Below are 16,909 nucleotides of genomic sequence, written 5' to 3'. Positions count from 1 at the left end.
TGAAAGTAGCCAGCTTTTAACACAGACTGAGGTTTCAAGATTAAATGGAAACATAACCTTAATAGTAGCCAAAGCAACACAGAGGAGGAATGCCTGTTGCAGGATTGGCCTCACTGAAGAATGAATAGTGGTGGAATGAATGATTCTTTATGGAACCATTGCTAGTTTAGAATTTGGCAATAACAGTGAATTAAAATAGGGAGATTGGGACATACCATGGTTTGAAGTTTTGTCTTTTTCTTAATTAGTAGTCTCTTTGCAGCAATAGCATGGGGTTTTCATAGTCCTTTGTATAGATTCCAAGCAGCTTAAATAAATTGCCACCTTACAGGAAATTCAGAGGCTTTGTCAATTAATGCGTGTTTGAATGAGTAATGTTTCTAGAGCTGAAGGTCAACCTGTATGAGCAACTGTTGTGCAACTTGTTTTTTAGACATAAAACAATACCTTTGGATGCTTGGCATGTAGAAATAACCCACAATAAGATAACTAAAATCAACAAGAGTGCATTATATTTTTGTGGATTTCCTACTTTAAAGCACATTAAACATAAGGTAAAAGATATCTTTCTTCTGACATTTTCAATTGTATTTAACAGATAACTATGTAAGAGTTCAAGTGAGTTTTACGTGCTGTTTTGTTTTTTACCCAGTTCTACCTTAGAAAAAGTGGTGTACAGGTGTTTCAGCAAAGCAGCCATGGAGAGAACATGATGTTGGAAATCATAGCTGATGAGAACTCAAACGAGCAGGTAAACATTCAGCTCCTAACAAAAAAACACCAACAAAACAGCAGAAAAAACAGAGAAAAAAACTTTGTCATAAAAAGACTGAATTCATTATATAGTCAGATTTTAAATGTTCATTATTTGTATCTTCTTTATAGTGTATTATAGGAGACAAACATTTCTAGAGTAGTACTGAAAAAGTTTTTCAAAATTTTTGACACCCAAGTATATCTTAAAAAAGAATCGTTAAATATATTGAATAGTTAATTTCAAATAATGTTTTTAGATATTTTAAAACTTTTAACTAGTAATGCTTGATTTCAAAATGAGGTTAATGTGTAAGTTGTTAAAATTTGATGAAAAGAAAGGAAGGTGAAATACAGCTGTATGCTCAAGGCTATAGAATTTGTTGCTGGAGTAAGAAATCTAGACTTCTTACCTTCCAGCTCAAATTTGAGACCATTAAGTGGAAGTATTCCCAGTATATATTTTGAAAACATCCAAATCCCTTAACGGAGCACATCTATGATATTTGTTCACACTGAAAGCTTTTGTTGGGGTCAGTAGTAAAAAATAAAAGTTTGTTAGGATTAAAATGCTAAATTTCTGTGGGGAAAAGTCTAGAATTTTGGAAATCTGCTGGAAGATTTAAATTTGTACTGATTTCAGAATATTAAATATTGTCTCCTTAGCAGAGTTTCTGGCATTTCTCTGTAGTAGCCATCAGATGTTCTTGGGTAACGAGTTGGTGAGACTCACTCCGGACTAATTAATAGTTGGAAAAAGTATAAATGGGAGGAAGCAGAGTCTCCAGACCAGAGCCCCTTGTCTCTTGTGTAGCTGAGTATAAAGACACTTTTTTAATCAGTCCCTTTTCATTAACAAAGCAAACTTAACACCTTCCACTTAAATGAGACTGTTTGTTAGAGGAATTAGAGGAAGGAGTTATGTAGAGACATTAAGAATCATTTTTTTTTCTAAGTCCTTTAAAAGGCCACTCTTTCATAATCAAAAATATCAGGTAGCAAAACACAAATCCAGAAAAAGAAAAAAGTTTCAGACTTAAATAAATAAAACCAGGAAATGAGAAAGGAGGAAAACAACAAGACAGGATTTTCTTCTTTCTCCATTGCCAATCAGAGATTGTAATAGGTATCAAAATACAATCTAATAAGCTAAAATGAGCTTTTTATTCTGCAAGAAAACCTGTTCTTCAACTGGAGTATTTTTCATTGCAAAACCAGTTTGAAAATACTTTAAAAATATCCTCTAATATGTTAAAGAATTAGTAACTCCTGGTTTTTTTTCAGATAGTAGAAAATGTTGCCAGTTTGATACTTGGAAAGCGTGTTTTTGTTAACTGGCCACACCTTGAAGAAGCCAGAGTTGTTGCTGTGTCAGATGGAGAAACTAAGTAAGAGATATTTCATAGACAGTTGTTTGTTGTCTGTAGTGTTTCATTAATATTAAATTCCTTAGGCTGTACAGAAGTTTTGGTTTTAGTGTAATACTTGCTAACAGCAGATTAGTCCACATATATCAAAGGCTGCTTGGTGGAAGAACCCTTTCTTAACATTCTTCTGAGGTTTGGTTATCTCTGTAGAAGTCTACTCCTTCAATATTTTGCTATAGATGTAGAAGTCTGGGAGAGCTCTTTCTCAGCTTTGAGGGAAAAATGCATGCACAGAAATCCACACCGAATAATGTAAAAGAGAACATTTCTAAACACTCTTCCTATCAGCACATCCACTGGTATTTTTAATAAAAAATAAGCCGCGTGGCCTGTTGTGGAAGGGGTACATAAAATGATGCTGCAAGTTTTCCTTGTCCTTAGCAAGTAATTTCTGACTATTTCAAGTTTTGTTCACAATTGGTTATGTCTAGATTAATCTTATTTGGTTAAATTCATACCTGTCGTAATATTCTCAAGGTTTTATTTGGAAGAACCACATGGCACACAGAGGCTTTACATGGGAAATGCAGTGCCTCCAACTAAAGTGGCATATGTTGGAGATAAGGAGCAAAGCATGTGGTTAAAAGAAGTTCAAGGCATTTCAGAGCAGTGAGTAATTTTGAAAATTAAGGTGTTAACTTTGCATGTTATAACTTAGCTATGTTTTGTTGCGTTATTACAAGCCTAAATAGTAGAGAATAGCTGCTGAATACTTGATAAATGTTAATGAACGCTGGAATTCAAAAAAACAACATAAAAGAACTTATGTTGAAATTTCGGAATATATGAAGTTAGTCCCTAGGTATTTAAAGTTAGATGCTGTTACAAAAGAATTCTCAAATGAATGAGTTTTGTTATTTACTTTCCCACTTGATTTTCTGTTCTGGTCTTAAATATTCAGTTGCGGGAAGTATATAGAATGGAGTCATACAGTATCGAGTTACAACTGCGATAGCTTAGCTTTCTTAAATTCGAATACATCTTTTGCTCTTCTAGAATGTGGGTGCCCAGTGGAACACAACTGAGTTAGAGTAGCCTGCCATTTTATTATTTGTCGTTTGAGTTAACTGCCTTCATTATTCCTAACCCTTCCCACTGTAAAGGTAAAATGTGTTTAAATCAACTCACTTCACTATATAATGATGACTGTGCAACAATGGATAAGCAATTGGTCAATCCATTTATTCTGGGTATTTTTTATAAAACAGGAAGCATGCTGTTAGAATCCGTTTGTTAAGAGTATTGTTTATTTATTTTGATTCATGTCAAGAAATTCATTCCAGCCTCTCGGTTCAGTTTAGTTTATTGTAATCAAACTTAATGTTCTGCTTTGTATTCAGCTACCAGAGAAGAAAAGGAATAATTATCCATGAAACATCAATAGTAGTGTATGCTCAGTTACTCACTGGTAATAGATATCAGCTACGCCAAAATGGAGAAGTTTATTTGGAGAAGCAGTGGTCAAAACAAGTTCTTCCTTTTGTTTACCAAACAGTTGTCAAGGTAAATAGACAAGTTCAGTATCTTCTTGCGCATAGCTCCTTACTCTGTTGGTGTGGAGGGGTGCACAGAAGAAAGGGTGTATGCTCCTTTAAAACAACAGAATGAACAAAAATAAACATCTTAAATTCATGCAATTTATTGTATAAAAAACATGACATGCTTAGTAAGTATTTTGTCACAAAATTTGGAACCCTGTTGCACAGTTCGGAGATCTTACTGAAAAAATGGCTTTTGTCATGTTTTTACTGATGATGTTTTGCCTAAGGTACAGTAGTGATGCTCTGTGAGGTAGTATAGTTGCTTGTGCAACAGCGTTTGTAATCTAGCATTAACTTTTTTGCCTTTGAATTATTTCAGACTCAGTGTTTAGAATAAGTGTCTATTTATATGAACTTTTAAATTACTCTACTGGAACTGAATGATACTTAACGTTATCAAACTTGTCTTTTTCATATAGGATATCAAAGCCTTTGACTCTCGTTTTTCAAACATCAGAACTTTGGATGACTTATTTCCTCCTGGAAGTGCAGCCTTTATGCTGGGATCTCCGTATTACGGCTGCATGGGAGAAGTTAGTTCAAATAATTCCCCCCCCCCCCCCGCGCCCCCCCCCCCCCAGTTTTCTTTATTTGCAAGCCTAAAATAATCTAAGATGTTGTGTGGCAGTAGTGGTCATTTGCTAGCTAAAATTTAAAATTGAAGATTCCCTGATGGTTTAGTCAGAGGAGGAGGGGATTCTTCTGCTTCCCCTATCCCTGTTGCTGGAATAACAGGAAAAATGTAGCATAGCTTGAATGCAGGATTATTGTTATGAATTATTTGGGATAATTTGCAACACATAGAATTTCCGTTTTGGACTATATTCAGTCATGGATTCCTTTGATCTAATGCTGTTTGATTGCCGTTGTGAGGAAGCAGTGTGCGGGTCAAGGCAAGATGGTGAATCCCAATGCATCTCTGTGCCTACTGCACCAAAATTGTTGGTAGACTAGGCGGTCTAAAGCCCAAAGACTGCTAGTTTTAAATAACGTTTTTCATGTGTTGTGTTTCTCTCCAAGGTTCAAGATTCACGTGATGTGATCACAGAAGGTAGAATTCGTGTAGTTTTCAATATTCCTTGTGAACCCCAGCTTGATCCTTTAATACAGAACCAGCATGTAAGTGCTTCTGGTTTTCTAATAAAAGCTTAAAGCATGTGTCAAATATATTTTGCAATGGTAAATGTCTTTAAGGGATGCTTCCATATAATTTTTTTGCCCTTTGTATAAAAATACTTATCCTTTGGGAATTGCCAATACATTTTGTTTGTTTATTTTAAAGAAATACTCTGTGAAATACAATCCTGCATATATTTTGGCCAGCCGTCTTGGAGTAAGTGGATATCTTGTGTCCAGATTTACAGGGAGTATCTTTATTGGAAGAGGATCAAAGAAAAAGTAAGTTCTTTTTGTGAACTTTGACTGTAGAAAAGCTTCTAAATTCCAATAAAACTCTATTTCTGCTATGTTTAAGTGCTGTTCTTATCAAGTATATAACAACTGTTTTGTGATATAAAGCCCTATCCTCCTTTGCAATGAGGTATGGACGTACATGTGGACAGCTACTGTAGCACAGCTTACATCCTGTGATATTTAGAGCTGACACAGTGCTGACAAGTAAACATCACAGTGAATTTTCTGTGGTTAAAGTCTGTGGATAAACTTTTTCTGATTTCCAGTCCTCATGGAGATCACAAAGCAAATGTGGGGCTAAACCTGAAGTTCAATAAGAAAAACGAAGAAGTTCCTGGCTATACTAAGAAAGTTGGAAATGAATGGATGTATTCTTCTGCAGTAGAACAACTGCTTGCTGAGTATTTAGAAAGGTAAATATTGGATATGAACTTCATCCAAATTATCCAGCTTCGTATCCACTTTGGAGTTGGCCCTCTGGAGACAGATCTTCTAAGAACTGATGAGTTTGCTTTTGGAGATAGCTTGATGGAATTTCTTTTATGCCAATATTCTCCTTCCAACAGTCTCTCCTTTCAAGGAGAAGCATATTTTGGGATAGAGTAATAATGTCAGCAGCTTACTGTTGCTAAATGAACAGTATGACACTAAAGTAAAAAATAATCCATCTGGGCTACAGAAATTTTGAAGCTTGTCAGGGTTTGTTTTGATGAGGCTTTTTTGTGGTCTATGCTGATATGAAACTAAATTTGTCTTCCACTTAATTAATTTTTTAGGGTCCCTGAACTATTTAATTATATAGCCAAGAATAGCCAGGAAGATATCTTCTATGAAGATGACATTTGGCCTGGAGAGGATGAGAATGGGTAAGCCATCATTCTCCTTTGTTGTGTGTCACCTCCCCAGCATAAAGACTGACAACACTGTGGAATCGGTGGTGATCGTGGAGTGTCTGCTATGTAACAAACCTTGCTGGTCCTTGAGCAGCATGGTTATTCAGTGATGACTCTGAAGAAATTATCACAATGTTGTTATGTTACAAGTTGTGGAGTCCAAGTCTCTGTCAGACTCCTATCTCAGGTCCATGAAATGAGAAATCTAATTTCAATGGCTACTTCATTAATTCTTGCTTTTAAAGTAACCTTCAGTAAGCTTAGTTATGTATAGTCACAAAGTCACCAAAAAATCATTTTTGGAAAATAAGCAACAATTATTTTAATTGTTTAAGATCACTTTGAATTTGAAAAATAATGTGCAGAATTTAAAATATTTTGCTTATTTTTGGTGTACATTCAGTCAGTTTCATGGGAGACAAGGAGCAACCTTGGTTCCAGATAGAGCATAGTAATATTAAAAAAGCTTTTGTTATTAGCTAGTTGCACTCAAATGATGCTGCACTCCACAGGACTCTTACCAGGTGGATATACCATTGTGGGACAGTTTTTATTATAAGAATCTCAGGTTTGTGCTCCATTTTACCAGTGAGGCATGCCCTGAAGTTCTTTCTGTGTTGTGAGAAACAGCTGGTCACAGAACCTTTAAATAAAACCTGACATGGTTAGTTGGTTGGATGCAAACGTAATTTACTGAATAATTTTAAATATCTTTTTTTCTGAGACAAAACTTCAAAGTTACAGTTTTGAAACAGTATTGCATGATTCGGTTATTTTTTTTAACCCCTATTGTAAATACAGAACTCTTAAATTCTGTTACTTTATGAACGTATACAAGCATTGTGCCTGTATCATAATACTTGATTGATTAAATCAGGAAATGTGGTAAAATTCTTAGTTTATGCAGTTAAACTTTTATTCTTGTTGGTTTTTATTTAGAGCTGAGAAAGTTCAAGAAATTGTTGCCTGGTTAAAAGCACATCCTGTGTCTGCTTTGTCTCGCTCATCTTGTGACTTGCAAATTTTGGATGCAGCCATTGTTGAGAAAATTGAAGAAGAAATAGAGAAATGCAAGGTATGCAGCTTGACATCACTGTGAGCAGGGGTGAAGCAAAAAGTAGCTGCCCATTAGTTTTCAGGTTCTTTAATTAGAATAAAATAATTGAAGAGTACTTGTCATTCCAAAGAAAAAAAATACAGAATGTAATGCAAGATGTGAATTTCTAACACGAATTGTCCCAGAAATTCAGGAGAGCTCATTATTAATCTTTTTAATTGACTCACTTTTACAGATAATTCAGCAGCATTAGGCAATTCTCTGAACTCTGTCTCTTGGCCATTTCAGAAAGGAACAGGTGTCAGTATATATTCTGAACTACTGAAGTGCGGTTTCTAAGTGCAGAACTAGATGTTCTTCCCTTGTAGTTTCTGTTTGGTCTGAGGAAAATTAGAAAGTTTATTTCTGAAAGCCACAGATCAAAAAAAGAGCCAAGGAAATTACTAAAGCAAAAGCTAAAGGCAAAGCCACATGAAATAATAAGCTGATTTCTTTGACATTACTTGCAGGGACATGTTAATAAAATTGTTGTGAGTTCTGGAATTAGCCAAACAATGCAAAAGCTTTGGTAAGAAATCTGTCACATTTTAAAAACTGGACTTCGTCATCCTAAAGGCTTCATGAAAGCTGTATACCTTTATCTAAAAAAACCCAGAAGAATTCTATGTTATCTTTTCAGGTGTTTTGTTGTACCTAAAATCTGGTGTTGGTTTCTACATGTTTGTAATGACTTTGTTCCTTTCCTTCAGCAGAGAAAGAGCAACAAGAAGGTGCGAGTGACTGTGAAACCCCATTTGCTGTACAGAGTAAGTGATGTGAAAATATCCAGATCATACTTCTTTTACCTAAGCTTACCAGCTTTCAGAGAGTGGAATTTTATACAGTATTAATGGAAGAAAAAGCTTTATAATGCCTTCTAGAAAACCAGTTAGAGCGCAGTAGTCTTTCTAAAAGGAGATAATTTCTACTAACTACAAACTCTGTTATGTATTATACTGACATTCATTTTTTTCCTGCCTTCTGTCCTTCATGCTTCTACAATTCTTATTGGCTGTGTAATGAAGGCAAAATAGAATATGTCTCTTCTTCCTTGTTTTGCTTTTTGTCCAGTTCTTGACATAGGACCCGCTGCTTATCTTGCGTGGTATTTCACAGATACCCATGTTACTGATACAGGCAGGAGGATTTATTTTGTCTGAATTGATCCTCTTGGTCTGCCATGGATCATGTACAGCATTGCTCTTTCTCAGGCAGAAGCAGTAAGTGAGAGTTGCAAGAAAAAAAAAAAAGTGAAAGCGTGCTTTGTGTCTGGGGAGGGAAGATTCTATGTTCTTAAACAATTCCCAGCCCCTCTCCCCTTTTATCCCCCCAAAAGTTTGCTTTATAATGTGTTTCAGATACTGTTATAAATGCATTTTGCTGTATTCCCTATTTTTTAGTTAACATTAACACTATGTTTTGGTTATTGTCAGCCATTAGAACAACAGAATGGGGTTGTTCCAGATCGAGATGCAGAGTATAGGCTGTTTGACCGTGTTGTCAATGTGAGAGAGAACTTTTCTGTTCCAGTTGGTCTTCGAGGTACCATTATAGGAATTAAAGGAGGTAATATTTTCATCATAATTTTAGCATCGTAGCTATATAACAGCTTGGCTAGTGATGTGAAAGCAGGCTGCAGAAAAGTGTTTTGTATAATGGTTGTGAATGCACAGAAACTGCACACCTATAAAGCACATGTAACTAAATAAGTCACTAATGACGTCTACTGTTTTCAATTAAACCTACAGGTATCCTGTTTTAATTTCTTGTGTTACATAGCTGTACTTTGACTAAGAAATCAGTTACCCTTTATTCCTTCTTAATATGAAGAGGGCAGAGAGGTCAATGAGGGAGAACACAGGCTGCACAAAAAGAACAAAATGAAGTTATGGAAAGATAGGGGCAAAGTTAAGAGAAGTACAGATAAAAAAAATATTAGGCTTAATATTTACATTGAACATAAAGTTTTATCAAACACAATTTGTCTGAAATTATTTTATCTGAAATGTAGTTTTTACTCTGTGATACTCCATTTTTGTTAAATCGCATGGATTTATACCTTCTTTGACAGGAAGATTATCCATTAATCTATTTCAGGTAAACAGAAGGATTTACTGAATCACATTGGGTGTAGCAGTTTGAGATCTAGTAACAGAAATTGTTTCCTTACCTGGCATTGAAGTAGTTGCTTTCTCATTCAGTTTGCATCCAACAGAATTTTGAATAGAGTAGGCATGAATGCAGCTCTTTAGAGAGGTATTCTTTTCTCCGTAATGATTATACACTAGTATAATTTAAAAGGAGTATTAGTTTATCGTTATGCAAGAAGGTAATGTTAAAGCTGTCTGTTGCAGACTGCCTGAATGTAAAGATGGCTTGCATCTCTTCTCTGGCAGTTTCTGACAACTGTGACATACTGCTATATATTGCAGTTCCGTTAACCTGCGCAGGTCTGTAAGTTGTTATGCATGGTATGTTTCTGTTGGGAGTGTATCTAAAAGGGCAGCCATGTATGACTTGGAGAAGCATTTCTGAATTGCTGTTAATGAAATTATTCATTTAGGGAATAAGGGAGGTTTTGTTGCTAGTGAGTTATTTTGGGTCTTTTCATTATTTATTGCATAACTAATATAGATATTTACATAATTCAGATCAAATAGCTGTTACATATGTAGGATGACATTTTACTTTGTTTTCTCTAGCCACTAGAGAAACAGATGTACTCTTCGAAGTTTTGTTTGATGAAGAATTCCTTGGAGGCCTAACCATAAGGTTTGTGCAGAGCGTTTCATAGTCATTTCATACTGCTGGTATAGATGGCATGAAGTTTTTGTCTTTGGTTTGAGTATTTTTAACTCCTCTTTTTAAAACTTTGTTTCTCAACAGTATTGGTCAGATTTTGTTTCTTTTATGTTTCTTTTTCTCTTTGAGTAGGGATAACTTTTATGAAGCTTATTATATTTTGGAAGAGCTCTTCTAGGCTTTTTTGAGTATTTAGAAGCTTCTGATTTGTAGAAACCGAATACAAACCAGCATAAGGCACTAGAACCCAATTTTCTTTCTAAAGTATGTAGAAAACCAGTTATTATCAGCATGGCTTCAACATATAGATTAAAAAATAGTCCATAATCATCTGTTCCTCTGAAGGAGGGACTCTGAACTATCAATAATTGATACTTAGGCACTAAATTCTAATCACCATTAAAACCTAAACTGTTCTTCAGGAGGTGGAGGCATGGTTAATGCTTTTGTTCTAACAAGTGTGATAACTTCTGTATTTTAAGTAAGCAGATAAACTTTGAAGTGCACACATTTACTCATCAGGCTTCATTTTACTGTTCTTAGATAAATTAAGTTTTTTATGGCAGAAATTAGAGGGGAATCTTACCTATTCCCTGCATTCGGCAAGCATAACACTATCCTATCCCTTGCATGTCCTGTAAAACAGTTAATCTTCTGTATTCAGAATCGTAAGATATAAAACTAAATGTTGTTTAACTTCAATTTATAATTCTGCTACTGGCATCAGTTTTCATCTCAGAAAAAGAAAAAATATTGTTTCCTGGTTCATCATTTTTTACAGAAATAATTACTACAGAATCATGCTAGAACAGTTCACTTAACTTTAAAATTTCTTTGAGCTCAGCACTGAAAGGTACAGTATAAACTCAGAGTAATAGTAGTTACTGTTGTTTTCTGGTTTTGACAGCTGGAGGTCAAAGGGGAGCACAATGGGATTAACACTGTGTGTAGCGGTACTAGATTTCAATATTGGAGACAGTTTTTAGTCTCTGCTGTTCTTCCGGCATAGAGGCACCAGTGTTGTTAAATCAAATATATTGAAATGTCCGACAATTAAACTACATGAAAATGATGTAATTTGCTTTTCTTAAGGTGCTCACCTGCCAGAGGTTATCGTCTGCCATCAAGTGCCTTAATTAACCTGTCCCATGGTAGTCGGTCAGAAATGGGAAATCAAAAACTGATGGCCATAGTTAAACCTCAGCCAGCTGTGAATAACTGCAATTCATATGCATCTGATCTGTCATCTGTATGCTCACAAAAAGATCATCTGGGAGGCCTCAACCATTCTCCTCGCTCCCTTTTTGTTCCTACTCAAGTAAGACTTTTCTTTCATTTGTACAAAAACATTTTTCCCTTATGACCATGGTTATGTTCATCGGTACAAACAAAATTTAATTTTTATGCCAGTATATTAGAAGTAGGGTAATCCTTATTTTGAAGAAATTAATGAATCTAATAATGAAAGGGACCACAAGTTTCTTATTGACAGTTGTTTTGCTTTGAGTAGCTCCAGTTGTGTTTCTAAGAGACAAATACTTAGTTCGGAGCAGTAACACCACATTTGGTGTCAACAAATAGTTTGTTTGGGCAGAGATGCAGTTATTTCCTTAAAGCTCTGCTCCTAGTAATGCTTCCTGTAGGCCAAGTTTGTCCATGCTCAGAAAGAGAAGACATGATTTCCTTGTCAATCTTGCTTATGATTTACATTGAGAATACAGTAAAAGATGAAAAATTACAGAGGAACTGGAGTTCTTATTGGTTTGATAAAACTTTTATTTTCTAGTAAGTGACTTCTTTAAAGAAAATCAGCTTAATTGATAATTCCATGTTCCTATAAGTGTGTTTGAGAAGAATTTTCTCCTGTTTTTTAAGTCTATACAAGAAAAACATCTTTCCAAAAGAAAATTTAAGTCAATGAAACATTTCTGATTTTTTTTTTTTTTTCTCTCTCTCTCAATGATTTAGCAACTGAATGGAAGACAGCATTACAATCTCAGGGCTGAAAATCAGGGCAACTCTAACTCACCCCAGAAAGGATCATTTCTGAGTGGCAATCAGAAAAATAAAGTGAGTGTTCAGATTCATTTAGTATTGGACCCAAATATGTCAGTATTTATTTTGGTCCCCTGTTTAGAGTGGGTGTCCTTGTCTTATGGTTAATAGGTAGCTTTGTTTTAGCACATCAAATGTTTTCGTCAGTATACAGACTGGAGCAGAACTTGTCCCAGCTCTTGAATGAGCATAATATCCTGTGTTATCCTTGTTTAGATCCTAGTTTTTCAAAAGTGTTTTCTACATAGCTGGGCTTCAGTTCTGTCATACCATACCTGTAATGTTATGAAGCAGTTGAGTCTGATTGATATGGCCTTTCAAAATAAGGCTTTAATAACAAAATTTAAGAATGCTACCGGTATGAGAGCATGCTTTTGAACCCATTTTGAATTAATATCTGAGTTTAGTTATACTTGGTGATCTTTCCTATGTTCATAACTTCAGTTAATAACAAAAACAATCTCAAAACAAACTAAGCTCGTTTCCATTTAAAGGTGATTCTTAGGAAGAGTTGTTTATATAAATACAACCCACCACAATAGCCTATTTCATAAATTAAATACCTGCAAGTTCCTCTAGTGTCAGTATGACAATTTCTGTATGAGCACTTAGTTAAACTTGGACCTTAAAATTTTCACAATATGTTTGTATACGATTAGCTTTTCAAAAGTTGAGTTTATAGTTGCTGAGTTTGTTGGGGGTGTTCTTATTTTTTCAGGCACAGAGTAAGCAAGATGATGAATTCTGCAGCATATGGCAATCATTGCAGGGTTCTGGGAAGTCTCACCACATTCAGCAAAACATGCATGAGAAGGTTAGTATGTGAACTTTAAACAGATCCCTGGGTTCAGAATATGAAGGTACATAATTTTATATGTCAGTTCATTGAATCAGAAAACTTTCTAGTTAATGTTACAAATAAATCCTCTGGATGAAATTGTTGTTACACAGGGTATGCGTAGCTCTGGAAAGAGGTGATAATCATATGGGACTACTATGTAAATGATAGATACATAGTTTTCTGATTAAGGTTTGATGTTTGAAATCCTAGGGTGCAGTTCTACCTCAGGAAATCAAACTAGGAACTGGCAATCAGTTCTATAAGCCAGAATTCAACGACAGCAGCTTTAAAGGTCAGCAAAGAAAACAGGAGCCATATAAAAAATGTAAGTACTATAATTAGAAACTTTGTTTAGGAGAACTACTTGCTTTATCCAATCTTAATTGAAATGCCTGTTGAGCTTTTTGTAGTTATCAACAGAAAATAGTTTGTTATACTCATGTACACAACACTGCATTGCACTTGGTATTGTCAAATAATGTACCTGCTGTGCATATTGGGTTATTCCACACTTAATCCTGAACCTTTTAATCAACCTGTTCTGCATTATGTTGACTTCCCACCCATCTGGTATAAAAACAAAACAAAAAAAAAAACCCACAACTTGGCTTTGAAAATTTGCTTACGATCATAACTGCAGCATATAAAAAGAGATATATTATTGCATATACTTAATTTTACTTTATCCTAGAAGAAAAGGATACACCAAATTACTTAAAACGTATGAGTTAGACATTTGATGCAACCATTCACATCAATGCAGCTCTGTGTATTTGTATGGAGTTAATAATTTCTTTTTGAACATTGATTATTATTACAGTTTTTAAGAGCATTTCAAAAGAATACATTCTTTTGTAGTTAAAGAAGATTCCAAAGTTACAAGAGGTGAAAGTCAGCCACATAATAAAATATCAAACAAACAGGTAATTTCTTCTGCACTGAGTAAATGTATTATTTTCTTTTTATGTTACTATTATCTGATTCATCATTCTACAGATTTCTCTTTAACTGGCATCATAGTTGATTCTTTTACTAGGTAAATTTTATTTTGGATATTTCTTTTTTGTCTAGAGATTTTATAGACAGAAAATTAGAGAAAGTGTGTAATATGTATAATGATGATACCAAATGGTTTTCTCATTTCTCTCAGACTCTAAAAGCTATGCTGCAATGAGAAAACACAAATGCTAGGTTTTCAGTAAGCTGAAATCCTCTAAGAATATTAGCTTGTGAAAGCTATTTGCAGATGCATTTCTAATACGATTGTGTTATAATGAGTAGTGGAGTATTAGTATTCAATAATAAATGCTGCAGTTTATTTCAGAATTTTGCAGGTGTGAATAAGTACAATGTCAAACTTTTGAAGCGGAATGTAAGTCCCAATGTGCCTGCAATTCAGAAGGCTGCAGTGGATGGTCCCTGTACAGGCGGAAAGGTAGGATCTACATAGTTGATTTTCTTGTGCTCTTTGACTAACTTACATTTCCAGTCCATTTTGTTCCAATTATTCCTGATTGCTTGTGTGCAAATTTTTAACAGATACAAGACAAACCTGTATAACCTTGATCATTCTTTAAATCAGTTCTCTGTTAGTCAATCCTTGCACCTGTTTTGTATGCAAAACTTGTAGTCTCTGGGTATCAGCTCACACTCTGAGAAAACATGACTGTGATCTGCCCAAGCTAAGATGAAAAAAATACTGAATGATCATAAAATTAATCTCAAACTAATATACTCTTTCTCTTGCATCTGCTTGCAATATACTAAGTTGATGTACTTCTTTTTAATTTGTTTTAAGAAGGACAATGAACTTGAAAGCCTTCTAGCTTCTTTGAAAATTTCCAAAGAAAACGAAGCACAGACTTATTCCAAGGAAGCAAGAGCTACAAATGAAGAACATCTGTCACCACAGTCATTTGCTATGGTCTGTATACTGCAGGAATCATTACATTGCAGTTTAGCATCTGCTATCTTAGCATCAATGCTTCTATTTAAAGAAACTCCATGAAAACTCATACTGTCTTTTTAAACATATTGATGAGCTTTTAATTCGCTGTTCTAAAAGAAAATTATAAAACACATTTGTTCGTGCTAAGATACTGTTATCTGTGCTTTGATAGAATGTAACTGATAGGAAAACAAAAATTGAGATTTTGTTACCGATTGTGATATTTAGAGTTAAATAAGAAGGTAGTGTTATCTGAATGCCATCATGGCCCTGAATGGTTTATTTTATTTTTAAAGAAAGGAACTCAGATGCTTAAAGAGATTTTGAAGATAGATGGCTCTGACCCGGAAACAAAGAATGAACTGAAATCCCAAGTTAATGATGTTCCTGCTCTCCCTAGTAGACAGGATTGCCATGGAGCTGCCTCGCAGTATAGACAAACAAAAAAAATGGGTATGTTTAGACATCGGCTCATCATTCAGAGCTTTATCTTGTAGTGACATTTTAGAACATGGCTAACTGTAGAGTACTGATTTTTTCAAAATATAGTAATAAGATGTCCATCTTTTTCAGTTCTACTTCTTTACTCAGATCTAAAAATCTCTATATGTAGTCTTCTGGTTTTTGTTTATCAGATATGAAAATGCTAGAAAAAATCAAATATGCTTTTTTTCTGCTAATAACAAAGTTGCTATCCTTTCAGTGCAGGAAATGTTTGTGATACCACTTTTTTTTATCGTTTTCTTTTTTTTTTTTTTTTTTTCTTCTGTCAGCTGCTTATATGAACAAGCATCATGGCACTGGAGGCCCTCAGAACACCCCAGCACTGGAAACTGGAGGTCACCCTTTTGCTTGTCCACAGCCTGCACTGTCTACTGTTTCTGAACTTTCTCGTATTTGTTCTCTTGTTGGAATGTCACAACCAGATTTCTCTTTCCTAAAAACACCACAGGTAAAAGCTTTTTCTGCAAATAGTTCAAGTTCTCAACTTTGTTTCAATTGTCCTATATTAAACATTTGGACTGAACACTGAGATCCATCTAAAAATAAACCTTATCTCCTTTTGTTTTGGTTTCTTTCCTCCAAAACAAACAAACAAATCCTCTGTTTCTATCTCTCAGTTTGTCAGCAGTACAAATTCCCTCAAAAATCTTATCTCATTTTTCTAGACCATGACAGTTTGTCACATAAAACTATCAAATGGCTTGTTGGTTCACGGACCACAGTGTCATTCTGAAGCTGAAGCAAAGGAGAAAGCTGCACTTTTTGCTTTACAGCGTTTGGTGAGGATATAAAGAATGTTTTAAAATCTTTGTCTCTGTTGCATTGCATGCTTGTAATCCTCCTTTCCTCCTTCATAGAGTTCTGTAGGAGTAAACTTCCCTGCGCCTCCACCTCCGCCTCCACCAGTGTTTCCAAATTACCAGCCACTGGGAGTTCCTGTACCGCCTGGATCTATTCCTCCAGTATTTGCACAACCCCCTGGTAAGTGGTTGACTAGTACATGTTTCAGACGTTTTCATGATACCTGTAATTGTAATAGTTCTTCATATGAAAATGCATGCCTTCCAGAAAGCCATTTTTGGTCTTCATGTATGTAGGTTTGTCTGAACTGCTTTGAAAGCAGTTCATGAATCTCTTCTCATCGATATGCAAATTAATTCATTTCAGACAATCATGTCTTTCCCAATTTATTTCTTTTCCTCAGTAATATATTTGTCCATTCATCGTTGGTTTTTTGTGTTGGGGCTCTTTCGCCTTCAAAACAATAATAATTAGATCAAAGCTGATAGTTCCAGTCCAGAATTCATAAGAAATCTTTTTCTTGATTTTCTGCATGGATTTCTTTTTTTCCCCACCCTGTATAGTTAATGCTTATCCATGCGTTAGCGTGTGTGTTTGTTTATAACCAACTTTCACTGAAGTGATGCATCACAATCCTGTTCTACACTCCCAAACATTAGCACATTAAGGAACCCTCCCAAAAAATTGCTAAAAATCTTGGTGGCGGTTCTGGGCCCTGTCAATTTTGTATTCTACTAAAGCTCACGTTCAGAGCTACTAATCAATGAGCCAGCACCTTTGTAGCATCCTACTAACCTATACAGCAGCTGCTACATCTCTTTCCCCAGGGTTTCTG

The 16,909-nt window shown here is 35.0% G+C and overlaps 1 protein-coding gene across 7 annotated transcripts in view; it reads left to right on the top strand.

Moving 5' to 3' along the window:
* The window catches only part of XRN1 (5'-3' exoribonuclease 1), a 41,340-nt gene that overhangs the window by 14,883 nt on the left and 9,548 nt on the right, over positions 1-16,909 (top strand). For 5 of the 7 annotated variants that reach the window (XR_008749328.1, XR_008749329.1, XM_055816812.1 and 2 more), the window contains exons 17-41: positions 434-554; positions 653-751; positions 2,038-2,141; positions 2,658-2,789; positions 3,521-3,683; positions 4,141-4,254; positions 4,742-4,840; positions 5,004-5,119; positions 5,401-5,547; positions 5,911-6,000; positions 6,967-7,102; positions 7,834-7,890; positions 8,557-8,689; positions 9,826-9,895; positions 11,018-11,243; positions 11,894-11,995; positions 12,699-12,794; positions 13,032-13,146; positions 13,680-13,744; positions 14,146-14,256; positions 14,620-14,745; positions 15,066-15,222; positions 15,543-15,721; positions 15,939-16,052; positions 16,131-16,254. Coding sequence is in view for 5 of the 7 variants with exons in the window: in XM_055816812.1 (XP_055672787.1) it covers positions 434-554; positions 653-751; positions 2,038-2,141; positions 2,658-2,789; positions 3,521-3,683; positions 4,141-4,254; positions 4,742-4,840; positions 5,004-5,119; positions 5,401-5,547; positions 5,911-6,000; positions 6,967-7,102; positions 7,834-7,890; positions 8,557-8,689; positions 9,826-9,895; positions 11,018-11,243; positions 11,894-11,995; positions 12,699-12,794; positions 13,032-13,146; positions 13,680-13,744; positions 14,146-14,256; positions 14,620-14,745; positions 15,066-15,222; positions 15,543-15,721; positions 15,939-16,052; positions 16,131-16,254 (2,996 nt within the window). In the remaining 2 variants the exon portion in view is untranslated. The remainder of the gene's footprint in view (positions 1-433; positions 555-652; positions 752-2,037; positions 2,142-2,657; positions 2,790-3,520; positions 3,684-4,140; positions 4,255-4,741; positions 4,841-5,003; positions 5,120-5,400; positions 5,548-5,910; positions 6,001-6,966; positions 7,103-7,833; positions 7,891-8,556; positions 8,690-9,825; positions 9,896-11,017; positions 11,244-11,893; positions 11,996-12,698; positions 12,795-13,031; positions 13,147-13,679; positions 13,745-14,145; positions 14,257-14,619; positions 14,746-15,065; positions 15,223-15,542; positions 15,722-15,938; positions 16,053-16,130; positions 16,255-16,909) is intronic. The other 2 variants (XM_055816810.1, XM_055816809.1) reach the window with 2 other exon arrangements.

This window comes from Falco peregrinus, chromosome 12 (genome assembly GCF_023634155.1).
Source record: "Falco peregrinus isolate bFalPer1 chromosome 12, bFalPer1.pri, whole genome shotgun sequence".
In the NCBI taxonomy this organism is placed as follows: Eukaryota; Metazoa; Chordata; class Aves; order Falconiformes; family Falconidae; genus Falco; species Falco peregrinus.
Note: the sequence above shows the minus strand (reverse complement) of the source record. Positions and strands in the feature narration are given on the sequence as shown.